The 19346-nt window shown below is 39.4% G+C and overlaps 2 protein-coding genes across 3 annotated transcripts in view; both read left to right on the plus strand.

The window, feature by feature from the left end:
- The window catches only part of bcr (BCR activator of RhoGEF and GTPase), an 87723-nt gene extending 79201 nt beyond the window's left edge, over window positions 1-8522 (plus strand). Inside the window, exons 18-23 of the mRNA XM_020638093.3 lie at window positions 335-444; window positions 1625-1764; window positions 2450-2584; window positions 2711-2816; window positions 3690-3852; window positions 4402-8522. Coding sequence (XP_020493749.1) covers window positions 335-444; window positions 1625-1764; window positions 2450-2584; window positions 2711-2816; window positions 3690-3852; window positions 4402-4491 — 744 coding nt within the window. The 3' untranslated portion in view covers window positions 4492-8522. The remainder of the gene's footprint in view (window positions 1-334; window positions 445-1624; window positions 1765-2449; window positions 2585-2710; window positions 2817-3689; window positions 3853-4401) is intronic.
- Window positions 8523-9586: 1064 nt separating this feature from the next.
- On the plus strand, window positions 9587-17776 carry adora2ab (adenosine A2a receptor b). 2 transcript variants are annotated; one of them, XM_029278074.2, is made up of 6 exons: window positions 9587-10082; window positions 13003-13150; window positions 13245-13552; window positions 13880-14011; window positions 15841-15944; window positions 16516-17776. In XM_029278074.2, the coding sequence occupies exons 3-6, from the start codon at window positions 13353-13355 to the stop codon at window positions 17466-17468; spliced, it is 1389 nt and encodes a 462-aa protein (XP_029133907.2). In that variant the 5' UTR covers window positions 9587-10082; window positions 13003-13150; window positions 13245-13352; the 3' UTR covers window positions 17469-17776. The 2 variants fall into 2 exon arrangements, with proteins under 2 accessions (XP_029133907.2, XP_020493715.2); XM_020638059.3 differs by having other exon boundaries at window positions 9587-10077; window positions 13003-13552.
- The last annotated feature ends 1570 nt before the right edge of the window (window positions 17777-19346 follow it).

Below are 19346 nucleotides of genomic sequence, written 5' to 3' on the forward strand. Positions count from 1 at the left end.
CTATTATCAAAGTATATTTTCTGTTTAGCGTCACTGTACAGTATATACTCCCTGTATGTTTTAAAGCTTTACTGATTTCATTGTGTCCACTAAATATGTAGCACCAATAGTCTAATGTTTAATCGGCAGTAGCTCAAAGCAGAGTGAAATATTCACAAAGACTTCTCCAGGAAGTGGTTCAGCGTTTGATTTCTCTGTGAAGTCCTTATCTGGCTTTAACATGGCACAATATCCTCCAGATCCTGAACAGCTATATGGATGGATTTCAGGCTCCTAGATGGGCTTCCCACTTTGTAAACCTGCCTCAACTGTAAGCTCTTTCTTCCTGTGTCAGATTGAGGTGAAACTTTCCATAAAGTTCACCACCCGAGAGTTCAGCCTGAAGAGGATGCCCTCACGGAAGCCCATGGGTGTTTTCGGAGTCAAGATCTCCACAGTGACCAGGTGAGTTGACGTTTTAACACAAAGGAGATACCTCATTTTAGAGAAATGATCTTTATAATTATGCTTGTAGCTTGACTGTTTTTTTGCTCCAATGGTGTTCCTCAGAGCTCTATTCTAGGTCTCCTCTTCTTGTGTTCATTAACTAATCTTGCAAGTGTTCCATTCTGATCCATGTTAGAACAGGCCTTCTCTAGACACCTCATCCAGACTTCAGCATCTTTTTGAACATTTATAAAACGTATTAAAAGTCTTCAGGTATTTTGAATATTAAGAGTAATGCTAAATGGGCTGCATTGATAAAGTCCTCCAACCACTTAAAGTGCTTTACACTAAATGTCACATTCACCCACTTTAACACAACATGCTCATAACATTGTGATGCAGCTAGTCATACCAACAAATTCTCACACTCTCTCACACTTAAGGCTTCTTGGAGCAGTTTGGGGTTCAGTATCTTCCATTCATTCATTGACTTATCTTGTTTGGGGTCGTTTTGAGGCTGGAGCTAATCCCAGCTGTCATTGGGCGAAATGGGGGGTACACTTTGGACTGGTCACCAGTCAGTAACAGGGCTGACATAGAGACAAAGAACCGTTCGTGCTCAATCTAACCAGCATTTTGTTTTAGTGTGGGAGGAAGGTGTAGTACAGGGAGAGAACCCTCACGCATGCATGATTAGAACATGCACACGAAAAGGTTCCAATCCAGCAAGGAATTTGAACCAGGAACCTTAATTTTCCTGTGAGGAGGAAAAGTGCTTACTATTTTTTGTGAATCATTTCTCACATCAACTATTTTGAGTTAGAGTCTAAATAAGGAATAAGGGAGACAGTTTTTAAGAATGGAAGGAAAGAAGTTAGCAGAAAGATTGCTGTGCTGTTTGTTGTTTTGCACTTATGAGTGACATTAACGAGGATTGAAGATAACAATTGGGTTAACGAGATTTACCAGCAACAATTCATTAGCACAGTGAATAAAACATTTCCGCAGAAAGCACAAGCCAGAGGCATTATTAGCCCTTCAAGGAATCACAAGAAAGAAAAAAACACTCTTGTTCATTTTGTCCTTTGGTCTAAACAAAATATTTAGTGGCTCTTTAATCATTCCACATTAATGCTGGCAAGTGTTTTACGCCACATAAACTGCTTGTTGGTAATCATTACTGTCTGTGTCCATCCAGGCGGGAGCGCTCCAAGGTGCCCTACATTGTCCGGCAGTGCCTAGAGGAGATAGAGAGGAGGGGTATGGAGGAGGTGGGCATCTACAGAGTATCAGGGGTGGCCACCGACATTCAGGCCTTGAAGACTGCCTTTGACACCAGTGAGTACATACATGCTGCCTTTATCGATATAAAAACATATTCATTGTGCAGGTTTATGTATAAAGCTTTAAGAAATGTGTTATTTAATTGCCACCTGTGTAAAATGTAAACAAAGAATGGTTTAGATCCTCAATATTTGTGTCCGGTTTTCATGCGGGGATTCTTCAAGCTCCAAAATTATGACAGAATCATACAGATATTTTCATTATTGTAAAGGTATGCTAAGAAGGGTCAGTTAATCAATACTTCCGCTTTGTTTTGCTGAGTTTTTTTAACACGAGGCATTATCCCTGACATGAACCTATTAACCAGATATCTGAACTAATTTGTTATGACCTTGCATTTGCATTTTGTGTACCGTAAAACTTCAAATAGAAGCTCATCCCAATTTAAGGCCCAGTCCCTTTTACTAGCCTGGTGTTGCTGTACGATTTGACAAATAAAGGCAGCTCCTGATATTATGCCCCTATTTCATAGACTGAAGCAGAAACGAAAGCTTATGCGATTAATTTAAGTTTTACGGTATGTCTTCAATGGGACTATTTTGTGTGGAGCGCATGTATTTCACCAAGAATCAGAAAAATAAGATGCATGGTAATCGCTGCTTGAGCTGAGGTGTTTCCCTGTCTTATCATCATCGTCCTCATTCCTTGTCTTCATGCTGTTATCGTGTCTCTTCTGCAGACAATAAAGATGTGTCAGTGATGATGAGTGAGATGGACGTGAATGCCATCGCCGGGACCTTGAAGCTGTACTTCAGAGAGCTGCCAGAACCGCTCTTCACTGATGAGCTCTACCCTAATTTTGCAGGCGGCATCAGTAAGTCCATTTCCAACACTGCTAATTTGATCATATGCAACTTTCAAATGTCTAAAAGGAAAGTCCTTAGTTTGGAGGATATGTAAAAAAAAAAAAAAAAAACTCTATTCCTTTCGTTCTGCACAGCTCTGTCTGACAGTGTTGCCAAAGAGAGCTGTATGCTGAACCTACTGCTGTCACTGCCAGAACCCAACCTGGTCACATTCCTTTTCCTTTTGGATCACCTGAAGAGGTAGGAACAAGTAAAGACACACTTGTGCTTGCGCAATATGCAGCCATGAATGTTCACATGCATTGACAGGACAAATACAATCGGTACATGCACAACAGCAAGCTGCAAATAGCTCTTATTGTCCTGGATAGATTTTCATTCTTTTTTCCTGTCCGTATGTTATTTAACTTTTTTATATATATATATATATGTATATGTCAAAGCAGCAAGTGTTACAGCTAATAATATTTTTACATGAAACACTACAAAATGTTTCCGAGTACATATTTGCCTTATTAGCTCATTTCTTTCATGCTGCTTTTATACTACCAAGGACAAAAGTAGGTACTAGCAGGTGGAATGGCATTTAGATGCTGGAGCAATGTGTCTTCTGGTTACCATGGTGACATTTAAAGACAAGAGGCTTGAACATAATGACAGCACTTACAAGGCAGATACACGTGTTTCAAAGCATTACATGAGTTTGTGATATACTACGCAGGGTTCAATCTCACCCTAATTATAAGAAAAAGAGCTATAAATGTGCAGTGATGGGCACACTTACCGAGGAAGCACAGGAAGAGTAGAATAATAAGGTAATATAATAATGTAATAATAATCAGTATATAGGTATGACATAATGCAATGATACCTAGCCTGTCATTGAAATGTATTTCTACAGCTATGAGGACCAGAGAGGTAAATAACTTTAACGATGAAACTAATGTCCACACGCTCTCTCGGCAGACTTTATTATGAATCATTTCACCACAAATAGAATCTTGTGAATGCCAGGGTTCCACACATAACACTCAGATCCATCACCGCGCATTAACATCACCTCCATGCTCTTGTTTTCTACTTAGCTGACCTGTTTTTTTTTTCTCTCCTTAGGGTGGCAGAGAAGGAAAGTGTCAACAAGATGTCTCTCCACAACCTGGCTACCGTGTTTGGGCCGACCTTGCTGAGGCCTTCTGAGAAGGACAGCAAGATCCCCACTAACCCCACCCAACCCATCAGTATGGGAGACAGCTGGTCCCTGGAAGTCATGGCACAGGTGAGCCACACAGATCTTTACATGGGAATGTAACATCTGAAAGGGGACATAATATGAAAAAAAAATACTTTTACAGTGTTTTTGAATACATATTTTTTTATGCTTTTTGTCTGCGTATGTCTTACAACACTGAGAAAAATGCTCCGTTTCAAATTTGCTCAGTTTGTGATGTCAAAAAAATCCCCTCCCTTCCCCTGGTATCTCCACCCCTGGCCTAGAACAAATGCAGGTCCGACATTTTTCCTCCTGCTACAGAGGAGTGATGTCTACCGTGAAAACTCAGGGGGGGCTCATTGCATTTAAAGAGACACACACACCAAAACAGAGCATTTTGAGAGAGCTGTTTTATACAGGGTCACAAACCTCCTCTGGTGCTTGACTCATGTTGTATTTTGACCAAAGAATAGCACATATGTTTCATTTAGACCACAGGGGACTGTTTGAAAAGGTGGAAAAGGCGTATAATATGTCCTTTTTAAACCAAAGTTAACATAAATGTAATTTTTATTTGGCAAACTTTTGACTCTTCCAACTCTCGTTTCCTTCCAGGTCCAGGTGTTGCTGTATTTCCTCCAACTGGAGACCATCCCCACCCCGGATAGTAAACGGCAGAGCATCCTCTTCTCCACTGAAGTATAAAGCAAAGACGGACTCTGCTGACCTCAGATTGAGACGCTGAAGGAGTGAAAGAGACAAAACTGTGGCTCAAAGTGAGCCTGTATTAGTAGGTTTTTGAATTGACTTATCAGATTCACTTAGGCTCCTGCAGCTGGAACAGATTGTCACTGGCGATTCCTGCTCCCTCAACCACAAGGGGGCGCCATTGGGCCTCTGAAGCTAAAAGGAAGTGAAGTCCTTAGAGTTCTTATCTGTCACTACCTGATGTTTGGATACATCTGCCTTCTTCATTTCTCCCCCTTCTTCTTTGTTGGTCTAAACCCTGAACTTCTAACGATAGAGTGGTTTATAAATCAAGAAATTGTCAAAATCAGTTTGTAAAAGACCAAACTTTCTGGATTCTTGAATAAGTTTTGCCAACAAATCCAAGTGTCTATCTCTCTTTTTTTGGAGGGATTGTTCCCCATCTTTGTTTGTTTGGGAAAATCGTCAGATATGTTTATCCATCTCAAACGTCACATCCTGATGAGGACAATTCAAACACATCATCTCAGCGCAACGATCCTGAAAGAGACAAAGAGGAGACTTTATGATGTTAGCTAAAGAAGAACACCTAGAGCTGCAACAACAGTGGCTTTGTTTTTCTGTTCTTTTTTTGTGGAGAGCCAACACGTGTTCATCTAAGTGTTTACAACGTAAACAAACCCCCAGTGAGTGTCAGAGACAAACCCCTAAAGCGTAAAGGAAGGACTACACGGGAAAAAAAAAAGGAAGGAACCTGACCATGAAAGCAAAATTCCTCTGTTCGTGTTGTTTGTATCTGAAGTTAGTCTCCATCTTAAATATCCAGGAAGCAATATATTTTCTAACATAGGAGTTGTCTGTGGTCATATCCGTGCTGACAAAATGTCCTGCTTATTGTAACATAGGACATCTTGCCAAAATTAATATGCTATTTGTTTCTCGGAGCAAAGGAAGCTGCTGTATTGACATATACAGTATGTACATAAACTTAAAGTTGTATTTTTTGTCTTTAAGTTAACAGTATAATCATTAATGCTATTGTTATAATTTATTTCCGGGGCCTTTGTGGGGACAAATCTGTTTTGTTTTTCTATGTGTTTGATTAAGAAAGTGGTAGGTCTTAGCCTTGACTTCAAGTCTTGCAGTAAATAAGCAGGATTTAGCCTTGTTCTTACAGAAACTACTCAGCTGTACTGTCCAGCCTATCAATAATTCATTTAGATATAATCAAGAACACACGTTGTAGTTACAGACTCTATGCTGCTGCGGGGGGAAAAAAAGGCACAAGCTCTTTAACTGCTGGGTTGTTGGTGAGCAGAGCGTCTCACATCCAGAGACCACCGCCTGTCTAGTGTAGACATTATGCAATGTCATAATACAGCACACACACAAAAACACACATATGACATAGTCTCTTTTTTTATACCATTTAATCTGTGGCTGCAGAATCGCACTCATGCATTCTTAGAACTACTGTATCACAATTCAAGTGACCTGAGCACTCGGCGGTAATGTACAAGAGCATATCTGTTGGATTTAATGAAGGAATAGGATTTTGTTTGATCTTCTACTTGCTTTTTCTTTTTTTAATCTCATGCATATAAAAGTCAAATTAATGTCTCTTTAACTGTTCTACATCCTGACGAACCTGATGGTGTCTAACTCAATAGCAAATTTAAAGGAAAGCTCTTAAAATAATTTGTTGTTTCCTAAATGACACGTTTCTCTTTTTTAATTTCTGTGTCCCTGATCGAACATGCAGGCATGTTTTATTTAGATTTTTTTTTTCTTTTTCATAATTGCTTTTGTATTGCTGTCTTTATTCACAAATATTTTCATCATAGGCTTTAGGATGTTTGTAAATTGAGAGTTTCTGGTTTACACAATTAAGGCATGACCATTCTTTTTTAACCAATTTACTGGATAAGTTTGCAGTTTGCTGAATCATTCTTAAAAACAGAAGTCAGTAATAGCTGCCTATTGCACACACATAAAACATTTGCATACATTTGAATACATTACATTACAAGCAGGAGTTTGGTTGCTGAAGTGGTTTAGATAAGGCAGAAGAACGGGAGAACTACAGCTAGAAAACCCTGTTTCGATTGTTTGAAGGAGCATCTGACTATTGTTTTTGGATAGATTTAAAAAGTGGGAGCATGTCCACTTCGATAATTTGATTACAATGGTTGTCTTCTGACATGTATCTTCGGCATTAAGTATTACCAATGACTAGTCTAGTGGATCTAATAAGGGTCTGTGTTTGGTTCCGTCCTTGTTTAAAATATCTTAAAGGGTTATATAGCTCAATAACAGTCATTGTGACTCCTATCAAAAGTCAAGTTATTACAAAAAAAAAAAAAAAATGGCATTACACTTAAAAATCAAGACGAGTATTCTGTTTGGATACAGATGAAATGTCAAGACACTATCACTCTCTTTTACACAATAACAGAAAAGAAAACACCTTTATTGTGTCAACCCCATAAATTACAAATCCAAGCTTTTATTCTGAAAGGATTCATGCCTGCAGTCCCTGCACAGTTATGCGTCGTTTTTTTTTAATTTTCTCCTACCACTGTGTACTTCTACTCACTTTGGCCTATGGTAGCATGCACACAGAAAAAATCCATGTACTATCTGTCACATTTACAAATCCTGATTGCCTACACTTCTCTACCCTATCGTGCCTATTGACACTCTTTTTTTTTGTTTTGCGACTGTGGTACTCTTAACCTTGCTCGGCCTCCCGTTGCCTTTGCTGAGGACAGCCACGAACTCTTCATCTCTGTAAGTCTAAGACAGGACCTGAAATTCAAGCATGGTCTTAGCTCATACTGTACTTTCCTTGCCATCTTCACCTGACCGTATCAAAGTCAGTCTTAATTCGAGCAAAGGACACGGTTTCTTTCTCACGTCCTCAATTTAGCTCGTAAAATTTCAGCTCTTTAAATGCCTTTTAACCTTATTTATTTTCCCTGTTTGGTATAGGAAGGTCTAAGCAGTCTATTTATTAACAATATAATGTCATCTAAAGCTAAATAAATGTTAGAAAATGTGTCTTTTTATGGTTGGGCTTTCTTTGGGAAGATTTCTCTTTCTCACCGTTTGTTTATCCTGTTGGAAGTTACAACTGTTTGTTTCGATTTCCACACACCTGATGAGTACAACTGCATCAACGTTCAACCCCCTACTACTACTACTACTACTACTACTTCATCTCTGTAGTCACATAACAGACTGGCCACTGTGATTGTTCAGCTATCAATAGAAGGTGCAGGATCTTGTCCATTTTTTTCAGAGTTGAAACAACTCATCCGTCTCTTTCTTTTCCGTGGAGTTGTATAATATGTATTATAGTAGAGAGTACATTATTTGGTTCCTGTTTTATTTATTTAATGTGGCGTTAAAGGATTGAGCCGGTGCGCCTGTAGTCTCTTGGAAAAAGCCGAGCTGTCAGTATGTGGTAGAGGACAAAAGAGTCTTATATTTGCTCTAAAAATCGGCATTGTTTTGGTCTGTTGATTGTCAGTGTATCTGCATGTACCCTCCATAACACACTTTACACACAGAACCTCAGTCCCTCTAGTTCTGTACATGAAAAGTAAATATAGCAAAAGGTTTAATTTCTTGGTGGAAAGATATGGAACATATTGCTCTATATGACAGTTGCAAGTCTCATCCATTATGTACAGGAAACTGGTAATTCTCATCCCATTTCCAATTATAAGGACCCAGTGCTGCTGGTTCGATGATATCAAGCTGACTTTGAAAAGATTCCTTTAACCTTTGGAAATGTGCTAGTTTTGTTTTACATCTAACGTAAAGCTGAGGAGGAGACTTGATGACCACTTTCTCTTTGTACCTCCCTCAATTTTTCGGACTCTCTCCCGTTCAATATTCAATGTTCTGCCTGTAGACCTGTACGAAGGCAAACTGAGTACTGAAGGCAAACATGTTTGGAAGGCATTTGCAGCCTATGTTTGTACACAAGAAATGTTAAATAAAATCTCCTTGTATCTACATAATATAGAGTGTTTGGTTTCCTTTCTTTTTTAAAGAATGATTGATTTTCTTTTTTTAGACACAGGACAGTGGAAAGAGTCGGAAATCAGGGAGAGAGAGAGAGAGTGGGGAATGACATACGGGAAAGGAGCTACAAGCCGGATTTGAACCCGGCTGCTTCGAGGACAACTGCCTCTGTTCACGGGGCACCATGCTCAACATCAGGCCATCAGTACCTCTGATTTTCTGTTTTAATTGGAAAGCCAGCTCACAGAATGCTAGATTTTCAGTTGAAACCTGGAACATTTGTCATCTTTTATGTCTTTTATACATCATAGCAAATATAGTGACAAAGTTTATTCACAAGCAGAATTACATTTGACATGTTCATTTTAATATTCCTGATGTTGACATCAATCACATCTTTATCAAAACTCATTAGCTAATGATGACATACAAGGCTTCAGGCTTGTTGAAATACAACATTAAATGATGAATACAATAAAAACTTGAAATTAAGTTTAAAAAACAGTTGATCTTTATATGTAAACTTGCCTATAAATATTCAAAGGAAAAGCTACATTGAAAGTCAGCCCAGTTGTTCTACATTTTCATTGTTTGACAATGTTTAAAAAACAAACAAAAAAAGAGGATTTAAATAACTATGATTAACTTGTAAAAAGGGAAATCTAATTTAGGACCAATTAATCATCAAGCTGACAAATGCTGACATGAACTGAATCACCACTCTGTGTAAGCCTGAGTTCCTCAAACCTCAGTTTCACATGAGTGTTCATACTTCTCTAGTTTTTATTGAGCATGTATTGACAAGGCACTACTCAAACGTCTGCAAAATACATTTAGATGCTCGTAATGCACATAATGAATGCTCGCCTTAGATGTCACCGTGGCATAAACCATGGCACCACACAGTGTGTATTTTTTTTTAACAAAAGCATCTTGTTTAGTGTAGCTCCAGGGGTACAAACTGATAACGTGCAAATATCAGTGCAGTTTACGGTTTCCTCTATTTGCGTCATGCACATTTTTACGCACGGCGTAATTTTCAACCAGCCACACATGATGGCAGAGGTGTCCTCGCGTTGATGTGGCTGATAGTTCTCTGCAGTTCGCCGATTGTATACAACTTTAATCCAAAAAAGAATTCTACAGTTGGCGTTATTTTATAACTTTTTTTTGGGGGGGGGCCTCTCCGCTTTGTTATTGTTTGTTTCCATCGATACGTATCTGCTTACGAAAAGACCCATCAAAACTCTCTCTATCGCTCTCTCTCTCTCTCTCTCTCTCTCTCTCTCTCTATTTCCATCTCGTTTACTCCCAAACACACGAGTGAGAGATTAGGGGCGGTGGGGCGCTTCTGACCACGCTTTTTTCCTGTTGCAGTCTCTGCTCGCATCATCAAACCTCGGAGGATTTACAACTTTCTTTTCTACGCCTGTGTGATTTATTTGCACTATAAGTCGGTTTAGTTGTTCACTTTATGGGGTCCTTTTGATTCTTAATGCGTGGCACATGTTCTGGCAGCCGAGTGGTCATCCAAAATCACCTACACGAAAAGTAAGGTAAGAAAAGTGTTGTTGTTTTTTTTGCTTGTTCTTTCAACTCACTATTTTCACGATGCTAAAAGTGCCCATGGCCTTACAATATATAAAATAAGGAGTTGTTGTTACATTAAATATATATATATATATATATATATATATATATATATATATATTGGTTATTATTTAAATATTGAAGCTTTTGTGTGCTAGGATATTATCCAGCACTGTTTTCAGTTAGTGGCTTGATGAATTGGATGTTTTACTGAAATCAATAATAAACAAAAAGGTACAAAATAAAGCATTAGGAATGAGCTCACTGTTCCTATTAGGCATGTTTAGTTAGCTTTTATCTATACTGTTGTTTTGTTAGGATGATACATTTAAGCAACTACATTAGGTAAAGGTTGTTTTTTCCATTGCTTATCTATTCCATCCACTGCAGTGCAATGTTGGCTCACATCATGTTTATGTCTGCTTTATCCAATCTGTAACACAGCTCCAAAATAATGAATCAGGAACTCCCATAGTTATCCACACAGTGTTTTGGCCAAATGTAATACAGCGGCTTTTCTCTGTGTTTTCCTTTCACTTTGGTGGAGCTGAGCTGGGACATTGATTGACAGGGCAGAGACAGATGCCCTCAAGCAGGATGTGCTTTTTCTTATCACTTCCTACAAGGCTACTCTCTGCACATTTAGCCCTGGTCATAATAATGGGGAGAAGCCTTCTGCCAAAGCAGCCAACTGGAAGAAGGTTAAACAAAAAGGCTCACCATGTACTGGCCTATGCTTGATCCTAGAAACCAAGGGGGAAAGCTAGTCCATTTTTTTTTTTGTGTACCTTTGCGGCCTCTTTAGGGTTTAAACCCAAGAGCTGGACGATTTTTTTATGCTTCAGTTTCCAAAATGTGCAGTGTGTATGCCGATTTCTCTCTTTTTACAAGCTGTCTTCTAATACAGTGGAAGTAAAGCAAGGGTTAATTAGAATGAAGTATCACCTAAATATATCTTACTAGGTCTGAATCTCTGCGGACAGAAAAACCTCAGTGGGGAATAAAAGTCTTCATTTAAACAAATTACAACACATTTCAATCATATCTGTGGAGGGACATGTGATCTACTATGCCCATTATGTTTGTGGTTTATACAAAGGTTGAAACCCCAGATAATGGAATTTATCTGATTTAAGGTTTAACTTTGCTTATTTAGTATTGCATTTTAGTAAATCAGCTCACATCATGTAAATGCCCTCTCTTCATGGCTGACAGGGGTGAACATTTGACTCCTACTCGATATAAGCAAATGAGCATCATTGTGAGTCATAGCCAAAAGGTCAATGAGCAAACTCGGGTTTTTCAGCGATAACCTGCAGAGGATGATAAGTGAACTAACTGGTCATTTTGTGGTAAATTCACAGTGAGACTGGGTTACATTATGATTGTATAAAGATTATTTAAATTCCCTTAATTCTGATGTAAAGGGCACAAAATAGCTCTGAACTGTCCCTGTAGTGACAGAGTTTCCGTGTTGTCATAGAATCATTTGTTTGCCGTTCATTCAATCTTATCTTGTCAGATCTTACTCACTGCATTGACTTGGCAGGAATTAGGTCATAGGCTTAAAAAAAACCTTCGCCTTCAACATGTTTCTGCTTCCTATTCTTTCCATTAATACATTAAAGAGTAAAGCAGGTTTTCTACTGTATGATTTGAGTTCAAACAAACAGGATTAAATGTTAACACTAGTCTGGTTGTACCGCCTGCTTATAGTCAATATACAAATATTTTAAGAGTTTAACATTTTGCTAATGCTATCAACTTAAAGTAACAAAATCAGGATCCCTTAAAGCAGTGCCACAGAATGTTTAATATTTTCAATGTTCTAGTTGATATTTTTATGACACATTTGTATGTGCATCAAAAACAGTCGTAGATAATAGAGCATGGCAGTGGCTATAAAACAAAAAAACGTATTTTGTTGTTGTTTCAAAAAATATAGATGAAGTGTTACAACATGAGCTTTTTATTGTGTTAGTAGATTCATAGCTTTGTGATAAGGACAGAGCTGGGCTATGTGTTTCACTACAGTTTTTGCCTTTACACTAATCTAAGCTAAGCTAAGCTAAATACCGCTCACCTCTAGTTTTATATCAACCCACAGAAAAGAGAAGTAGGCTACCACCTCCAATCTGTGTCTGGTTATTAAGAGTGATAGCTTATACAAGTCTTGGTTGATACTGTAGCCTACTAATAAGAATGTTAAACTATGAAGCACATTAAATTGTAACAGAATTAGCTGGTAGCCTTTTGCTAACAGGCACATTTCTCAAGATTTGTAGGCTCCTACACAAAATCTACTTACTTATATTATCTACTGAAGATGATATCATTATTAATGTGTAGATAGTCTACACTATCCCATAAGCCTTGTTTCTTATCTTCAGACATGATCTGGAAACTCTCTGAGCTGTCGCAGTCACCTGAATAACGTGGCCTACATTTCATTCAGACCCTTTGTGAAGGTAAAGGTTGTGCCACTGTTAATCTGCTTAGCCTACGATGTAGGAGAATTTAGCTAAATACCCTGAAAAATGCAGCACTGCTAGCTTAGTAAGGTGAATCAGTGTTGGTATATTGCCTTTGAAATGTAGAGGGGTATATTTTGTGTGATTATTTGTGATTTTGCAGGGGATGTATGTCAGTGCCGGGAATAATGAGTGTATGGATGGTTTTGGGAAACTTTTCCTGAAATGAAAAGGTTCATTGTTGGACCTCTTTCTCTGCCCCTGTGTGTGTAAAACAAACTCTCCCCCTGTCTTGTAGAGATAGATGGCTTTTCAATCCCATGTGTGTATCTTGTGTGCTTTCCTGTAATCAGTTTCTACAGTTTCTACCACTGACTTTGTCCTCTCTCTCTCCTCCTCCTCTCTCTTTCCACAGACCAATACTCCTATGTTGGCAGCCTCCCAGACACTTTCTCCTCAATATTCTGCTCCTGTCTGCGACCAAGTTCAGCTAAATTAAACAAGAAGTTGCAAAGACAAAGAGGAAGGCTTACAGACTGGTACAGTGTGTCTGAAACAAAAAGGTACAAGTGAAGTCAGGCATCGCAACCACAATGTTTGTGGTGGGAACTTCCTTCCTTGATTCTCCTCCCATGACACAATCACTCTTCTCTTTAGTTGTAGTGTATGGTTTGGCGAGCAGGTATTTCATCTAAAATCATGAGACAAGCGGACGAGTCTGTGGGATGAAAGCGCAACGAAAGCAAAAAAGAGAAAAAACTAACCATGCTGGAGGGTGACCAGCTGGTTTACATTGTCCTGGAGCTGGTGATCGCTCTGCTGGCCGTGGCCGGGAACATCCTGGTCTGCTGGGCCGTCTTCCTCAACTCCAACCTGCAGAGCATCACCAACTTCTTTGTGGTGTCTCTGGCAGTGGCTGATATCGCTGTGGGGCTACTGGCAATTCCCTTCGCTATTGCAATTAGGTATCATAACTTTCTAATATATTTTTTACTGTTAAAAATTCACAACATCGATGTGTTATAAATCAAATTCCAGTATCAGTAGTGGCCTCTAATACTGCCTCAATAGCAGTATTGGATATTGGAATGTACTCCTGACTATCCACCAATCCATTATCATAATAGTTGCTAAAAAATCTTTTTTCAGGTAATATGCTTGTGGCAATAATAACAACAATCGTGCAATGCCCTAGGAGGGGCATAGCTTCAAGACTGTAAAAAAAAAGGCAATTTGTATATATATAGATATTTGTATAACCTGTACTGTTTTTCTTTCCATTAAAAAACCAGCTCCGGCTTTTGTGCCAACTTCTTTGGCTGCTTGTTCATCGCTTGCTTCGTCCTCATCCTCACCCAGAGCTCCATCTTCAGCCTGCTGGCTATCGCCGTGGACCGCTACATCGCTATCAAGAACCCACTCAGGTGAGGGGGGAGGGGGGGGGAACCGGACAGTGAAATTTCAGCAAACCCAACTTTAACTTTAACCAAGTACACTTTTCACTGCCCAAAAGACATTGATGCCTCACTATTCTATTTTTTTTCTTTATGTTTTATATTTATCGTTTTTTTTTACATGTTAAAATATGACAACAATACAATACAGGAGGACTCGAGCTTGTACAAGGGATAGACAGGAACAAACCTATTAAAAAATGTGTTGGGGAACCACAGAGTAAAATAAAAGCAATTAAACTATTAAACAACAATTAAACTAAAAAGGGCCAATAGAATGGTTGTGTGTGTGGTTGTGTGTGTGCGTGTGTGTGCGTGCGTGCGTGTGTAAACCATTAAACATAAGCTTCCAAAGCGCATGCAGAGTGGCACAGCGAACACATTGAATTACACAGAGATCTTATTTAATTAACGCTATCAAGGCCGGTTGTGTGTAGACAGAGATGTATGCCTCTACAGACTTTATTAGGTTACAGCTCGTGTGCTGCTGGAGGAGTTAAACCATCTGAAGGCTTCGATCATTCTCAACCATGTAAACCATCACCGAATCACATACAACAACTTTCAAACAGCATGCTCATTTCAGAGCTCACATACCGGTAACTGCAGCTTTCTGCAACAGGTATGTTGTCACACTATTGACGTACACAGTTCACGTGTGTTACCAAATACACTCGGTGTTCAGTCACAGTTGCATACTTTACTCCCGTCATGGCTGGACATTTTGATGTAGTAAGCCTGAGTAGGTGCAACATTTGCAGTTTCAAAACTGGGTGTTTGTGGCTCACCACCGCCTGGCACTAAAGACCAGAGCTAATAATTCATCAGAGTTTAAGGGTGCTTTATATAGCCATGCTGTCGGCCACTCTGTCTACAAAAGAGCTCAGACGCATGAGACAATGGTTGTAGGTGGGGTGATGTTACCAGGAATATGTAGTTATTCAATGCTGATTTTCTATTTTTACTTCTTTGCTTCTGTCTGGATGAAGCAAGGTGCAGATACATTCTTTAGTTACAGACTCCATGGAGGTACCTAAAGCATTTTATTGTAAAAAATATTGAATAGAGTAAATTGAAAAGTTGAAAGGACCATTTTAACATTTTCATCAGGTCTTGTTGTGATGCCTGCATCCATGTGACTTTAGTTTTCTTTTCGACAAATTCAACAACCTAACATAAAATAAATGCAGGAAGTTTATCTGAATCAAAAAGACAGCCTGAGTGGTGAAATTTAAACAAAGTATCAAAAAGGTGACGTCTTTAAGCGCTTTGTTTTAGGTTATCAGTCTTCACTGACTGTTACCACAGTCAGTGATCTGGTAGTTATATTTGTTATTTCCCTACGTACCCACGTGCTGACATTCTCTCGTGACCAAACAAGTTGACAAATCTTTTACATCTATGAGTTGACAAGAAGTCTCAGATGAGTAAGACATGTATGTGCTGGTAAATTACCATACAGGAAGGAAATAACCTGTGATGCAGATTTACAGTATACATTCTCACACTAATGTTTGCAGAATCATGCAAGAAAATACAGGAAGAGCATACAGAACGTTACTTTATGAGGTCACTGTGTATGAAAAATCCGGCCATGCAACATTTAAAATACAAAAGAACAGTTGTAATTTTCCTTTGGTTCTTTAAATAAATAAGGCATGTATGCTTGAAAGCACCACCATTGTCTCCATTTTAATCCCCAAAATATTGACTTTGCCACAGAGGGATACTAACATTATGAGATAAGTGGAAATAAATGTAGCTCTGATGTGCCTGCTTTCCTCTGCTCACCCTTTCAGATACAACAGCCTGGTGACTGGGCAGAGGGCAAAGGGCATCATCGCGCTGTGCTGGTTCCTCTCAGTAGTCATCGGCCTGATACCGATGTTTGGATGGAACACAGGTGGGAGAATGACTTGGGTAAATGTGTTTTAAATGCGTCCAAGTGTGGAACTCAAGCCTGTAAAACGTATTTATGACAACTTACATGTCAATCTTTTCTGGGTAGTTTTGATACTGCCAATATGTTAAACATTCGTTTAAAAAAAAAAGCAGGAAATCTGAATTTGATTTCTAATATTTAAGGCAAATACAAATTGATTTCCACTTCCCTCAAATTGTAATGTACTTTACAAACAACAACAGATATAGGGCGAGTATGCTGTACCAATAATGCAGCACTTCATTAGTCAATGTGTAAACAGTATAAAATATGCATTTGTCAACATTTTTGCATGAGCAGATCCATTTAGTTCCCTTATGTGCATGCATTGGCAGATATGCCCAGCTTTAAGCCTAAACATCACTTCACTGACCATATATCACAATCAAAAGATACTTGAGAACATGCAAGTGACGAGCACACTATCCATATGCCATAGCTGTATGACAAAAATGTTACAATAATGTATTTAGTTGACATTATAAAAAAAGTTAAAATCTGGAAATAAATCCCCTCTGGCTCTGCTGTCCAGGTTGGAATCTCACCACTAAAAATAACACCTGCCCTGAAGGCCTGACTGAGTGCCTGTTTGAAAATGTGGTCAACATGGACTACATGATCTATTTCAACTTCTTCAGCTGTGTGTTGGGGCCCCTGATGGTCATGCTGGTCATCTACGCCAATATCTTCTTAGCTGCGCGGCGCCAGCTCCACCTCATGGGACTGAAAGTAGCAAATGCACCTGCACCTGGAGAAATGACCTCATCATCTGGCCCGTCTCGCTCCACCCTGCAGAGAGAAGTGCATGCAGCCAAATCGCTAGCCATCATTGTGGGTTTGTTTGCTCTGTGTTGGCTTCCCCTGCACATCATCAACTGTTTTAACAACCTGTGTGAGAACTGCGGGGAGCGATCACCTAAATGGGTGATGTATATTGCCATCATTCTTTCTCACGCTAACTCTGTGGTGAACCCATTCATTTATGCATACCGAATTCGAGAATTCAGACGGACTTTCCAGCGGATCCTGTCTCAGCACATCCTCAGACGTAGGGACGGACATGGTTTCAGGGTTGGAAATGGTGATGGCAGAAGTGTCAGGAGCAACAGCATCGTGCGGACTTCCTCTGGTAACAGTAAAGAGGGTTCAACATGTGGCACAGTAGTGAATAGCTACGTGCTTGATCCCACTCCTAAAGGGACTCCAACAAAATCTCCTCATGTAGCCTCCTGCCCCTGGACATCAAAGTTAGACAATGTACCGAGCAGCTGTTTACCCAATGGACAAAAACGAATGGGAAGCAGTCTTTCAGTCAGCCAGCAATGCATCAAGGGATATACTACTCAGGGTGGAGGCGAGAGTGGAAAAATCGATGTGTCGGAGGTGAAAGAGAGAGGGAGTTGCATTTCTTTTGTGAATGTTCAGGCTCTCTCTGTCAAACAGACTGAGTGCATATGCTCGCCAGAGTTTACAGAAGTGTCATGAAATATTTAAATTTTCACCATAAAACTATATAACTGCATGACTGTGACCACACATTGCATTTAAAATGATGAATGAAGCCTCAGCAAATCAACAGCAAATCTGCTTAAGATTTCTTCAAGGCTGAATGTTGGTTAAAGTGCTTTTGTAACTGCATATACCTTGCTTTTAAGATGTGCTCTCTTGCAATGCGACACTTTAAACCTTTAAACACTTGAACCACAACTTCTGACAATGTTGCATCAGGTAAACGTATTTAATGCTCCTCTGTATTTTTATGGCTCCCTGGAGATTAAAAAGTCTTAAATATATCCTTGTTCACTGTTTTCCCTATAGGCAAGATCACTGTCTGCTAAAAATCTCAATCAATTTCAGTCACCACCAGCTATTACTGAAGATTTGTTCAACAAAGCTATCCACACCTACATGCTACTCCATATGAAGCAAGTATAGGCTGAATGTACCAACAACTGTCCTGTCTGAAAATGTGGGTTGCAAAAGCTTGTTTTAAGGCAAGCATAATCCTAGAATTTTTTTTTTTTTTTTGTGCAAATACAATTTGTTGTTGCTATTTTGATCAGCGTTTTCAGAACTGCCAGGCAACATGCGTTTTGCTTGTTCAACAGCTAAAAACATGCGTCAAAAGACATATGGTATACACAGGTCAGTTACCATCCATCCATCCAAAACAAAGAGCTTGTTTGCTCCATATAAATATCGGTCGATATGCTTGTTGTGTGGCTACTCTCAGAGTCAGCCTTGCTCAAGTGGACAGCAGAGAAAAAAAAAGTACACTCACACCATACACACTTAAAGTGCATTCACATGAGCACAGACTACTCAGCGAGGTGTTTACAGAGCAGCCCGGCTGCTGACGCCAGTCAATGAGCCAAATGCAATGGAAATCAAATGAAGGTTCATATGATGATGTCTTTTATTATGCCATTATGCTTTTCTCTTTCCTCATTATAAGTCCTTCTATTGCGGGATAGGCCTGCATTAAGCAACATTTACGTGCCTCAAAGCAATCCCAGAGTCAGGTCCCCAGGAATAAACATACATGGGTATGTGCGCAGCTTATCAAGTTTATTCAAAAACTAATCATATAGGTTGTATATTACACTATGTGGTTTGAATAATGCCGTTTCATTTTAACGCTTTGTTTTTTTGAGCTATGTTGATAAGCCTGAGATAAGGGTTACGGAAATTGTGTGACTGTCACATAACTGGCACATTTAAATGCAATAACGGAAACCTCCAAATAAACAAGCCAAAGCAGGTAATAAATCGACCACAAAGAAGCCATCATTTGTTTCGTAATCACATGCAAAGCAGCAGCAGGCGTCAATGATGAAGACAGAGTGAAGGGAATTTAAAAAAAAAACACAGCACATGCAACTTTTATAGGATGTCATCCTGTCATATATCACCTGTGAAAGGAATGACAATGTTTTGCGATTATCGTGTGCGCTTCTCTTAGAAAAACGAGCGAGCGTTCCTTAAAAGCAGCGGTGTTTTTGCTGAGGAGTCTCGTTCATTTCTCAGGCTTTTGCAGGAAAATGGATCTGCAGAAGACATTAAACGATGATGATATGTTTTATTTATCCCGCGAGAAGGAAATTCAATTTTACACTCTGTTGTTGAATATGCTACACGCACAGAGGCTGAATAACAAACACATGCAGTGTCCTATGGATATGCACCAATGGAGAGATGTCAGAGTGAGGGGGCTGCCTACAGCTGGTTGAGAGGTCGGTATTCTTAACTGGCAACTCTCCAGATACCAGACCAATTTCCAGACTTGGTCCGCAACAGGGCTTACACCGGCTACCCTCCAGTTCCCAAAATAAGTCCCTACAGACTACTGCTGCCCATTGGATG

Source organism: Labrus bergylta, chromosome 17 (assembly GCF_963930695.1).
Source record: "Labrus bergylta chromosome 17, fLabBer1.1, whole genome shotgun sequence".
Taxonomy (NCBI): domain Eukaryota; kingdom Metazoa; phylum Chordata; class Actinopteri; order Labriformes; family Labridae; genus Labrus; species Labrus bergylta.

What these genes read in the sequence shown, in the direction of transcription:
- adora2ab (XM_029278074.2), top strand. Translation starts at nt 13,353, where the DNA reads ATGCTGGAGGGTGACCAGCTGGTTTACATTGTCCTGGAGCTGGTGATC. An exon ending in CCCTTCGCTATTGCAATTAG is followed by an intron (nt 13,553 to 13,879) that starts GTATCATAACTT and finishes TTAAAAAACCAG; the next exon opens with CTCCGGCTTTTGTGCCAACT. An exon ending in GATGTTTGGATGGAACACAG is followed by an intron (nt 15,945 to 16,515) that starts GTGGGAGAATGA and finishes TCTGCTGTCCAG; the next exon opens with GTTGGAATCTCACCACTAAA.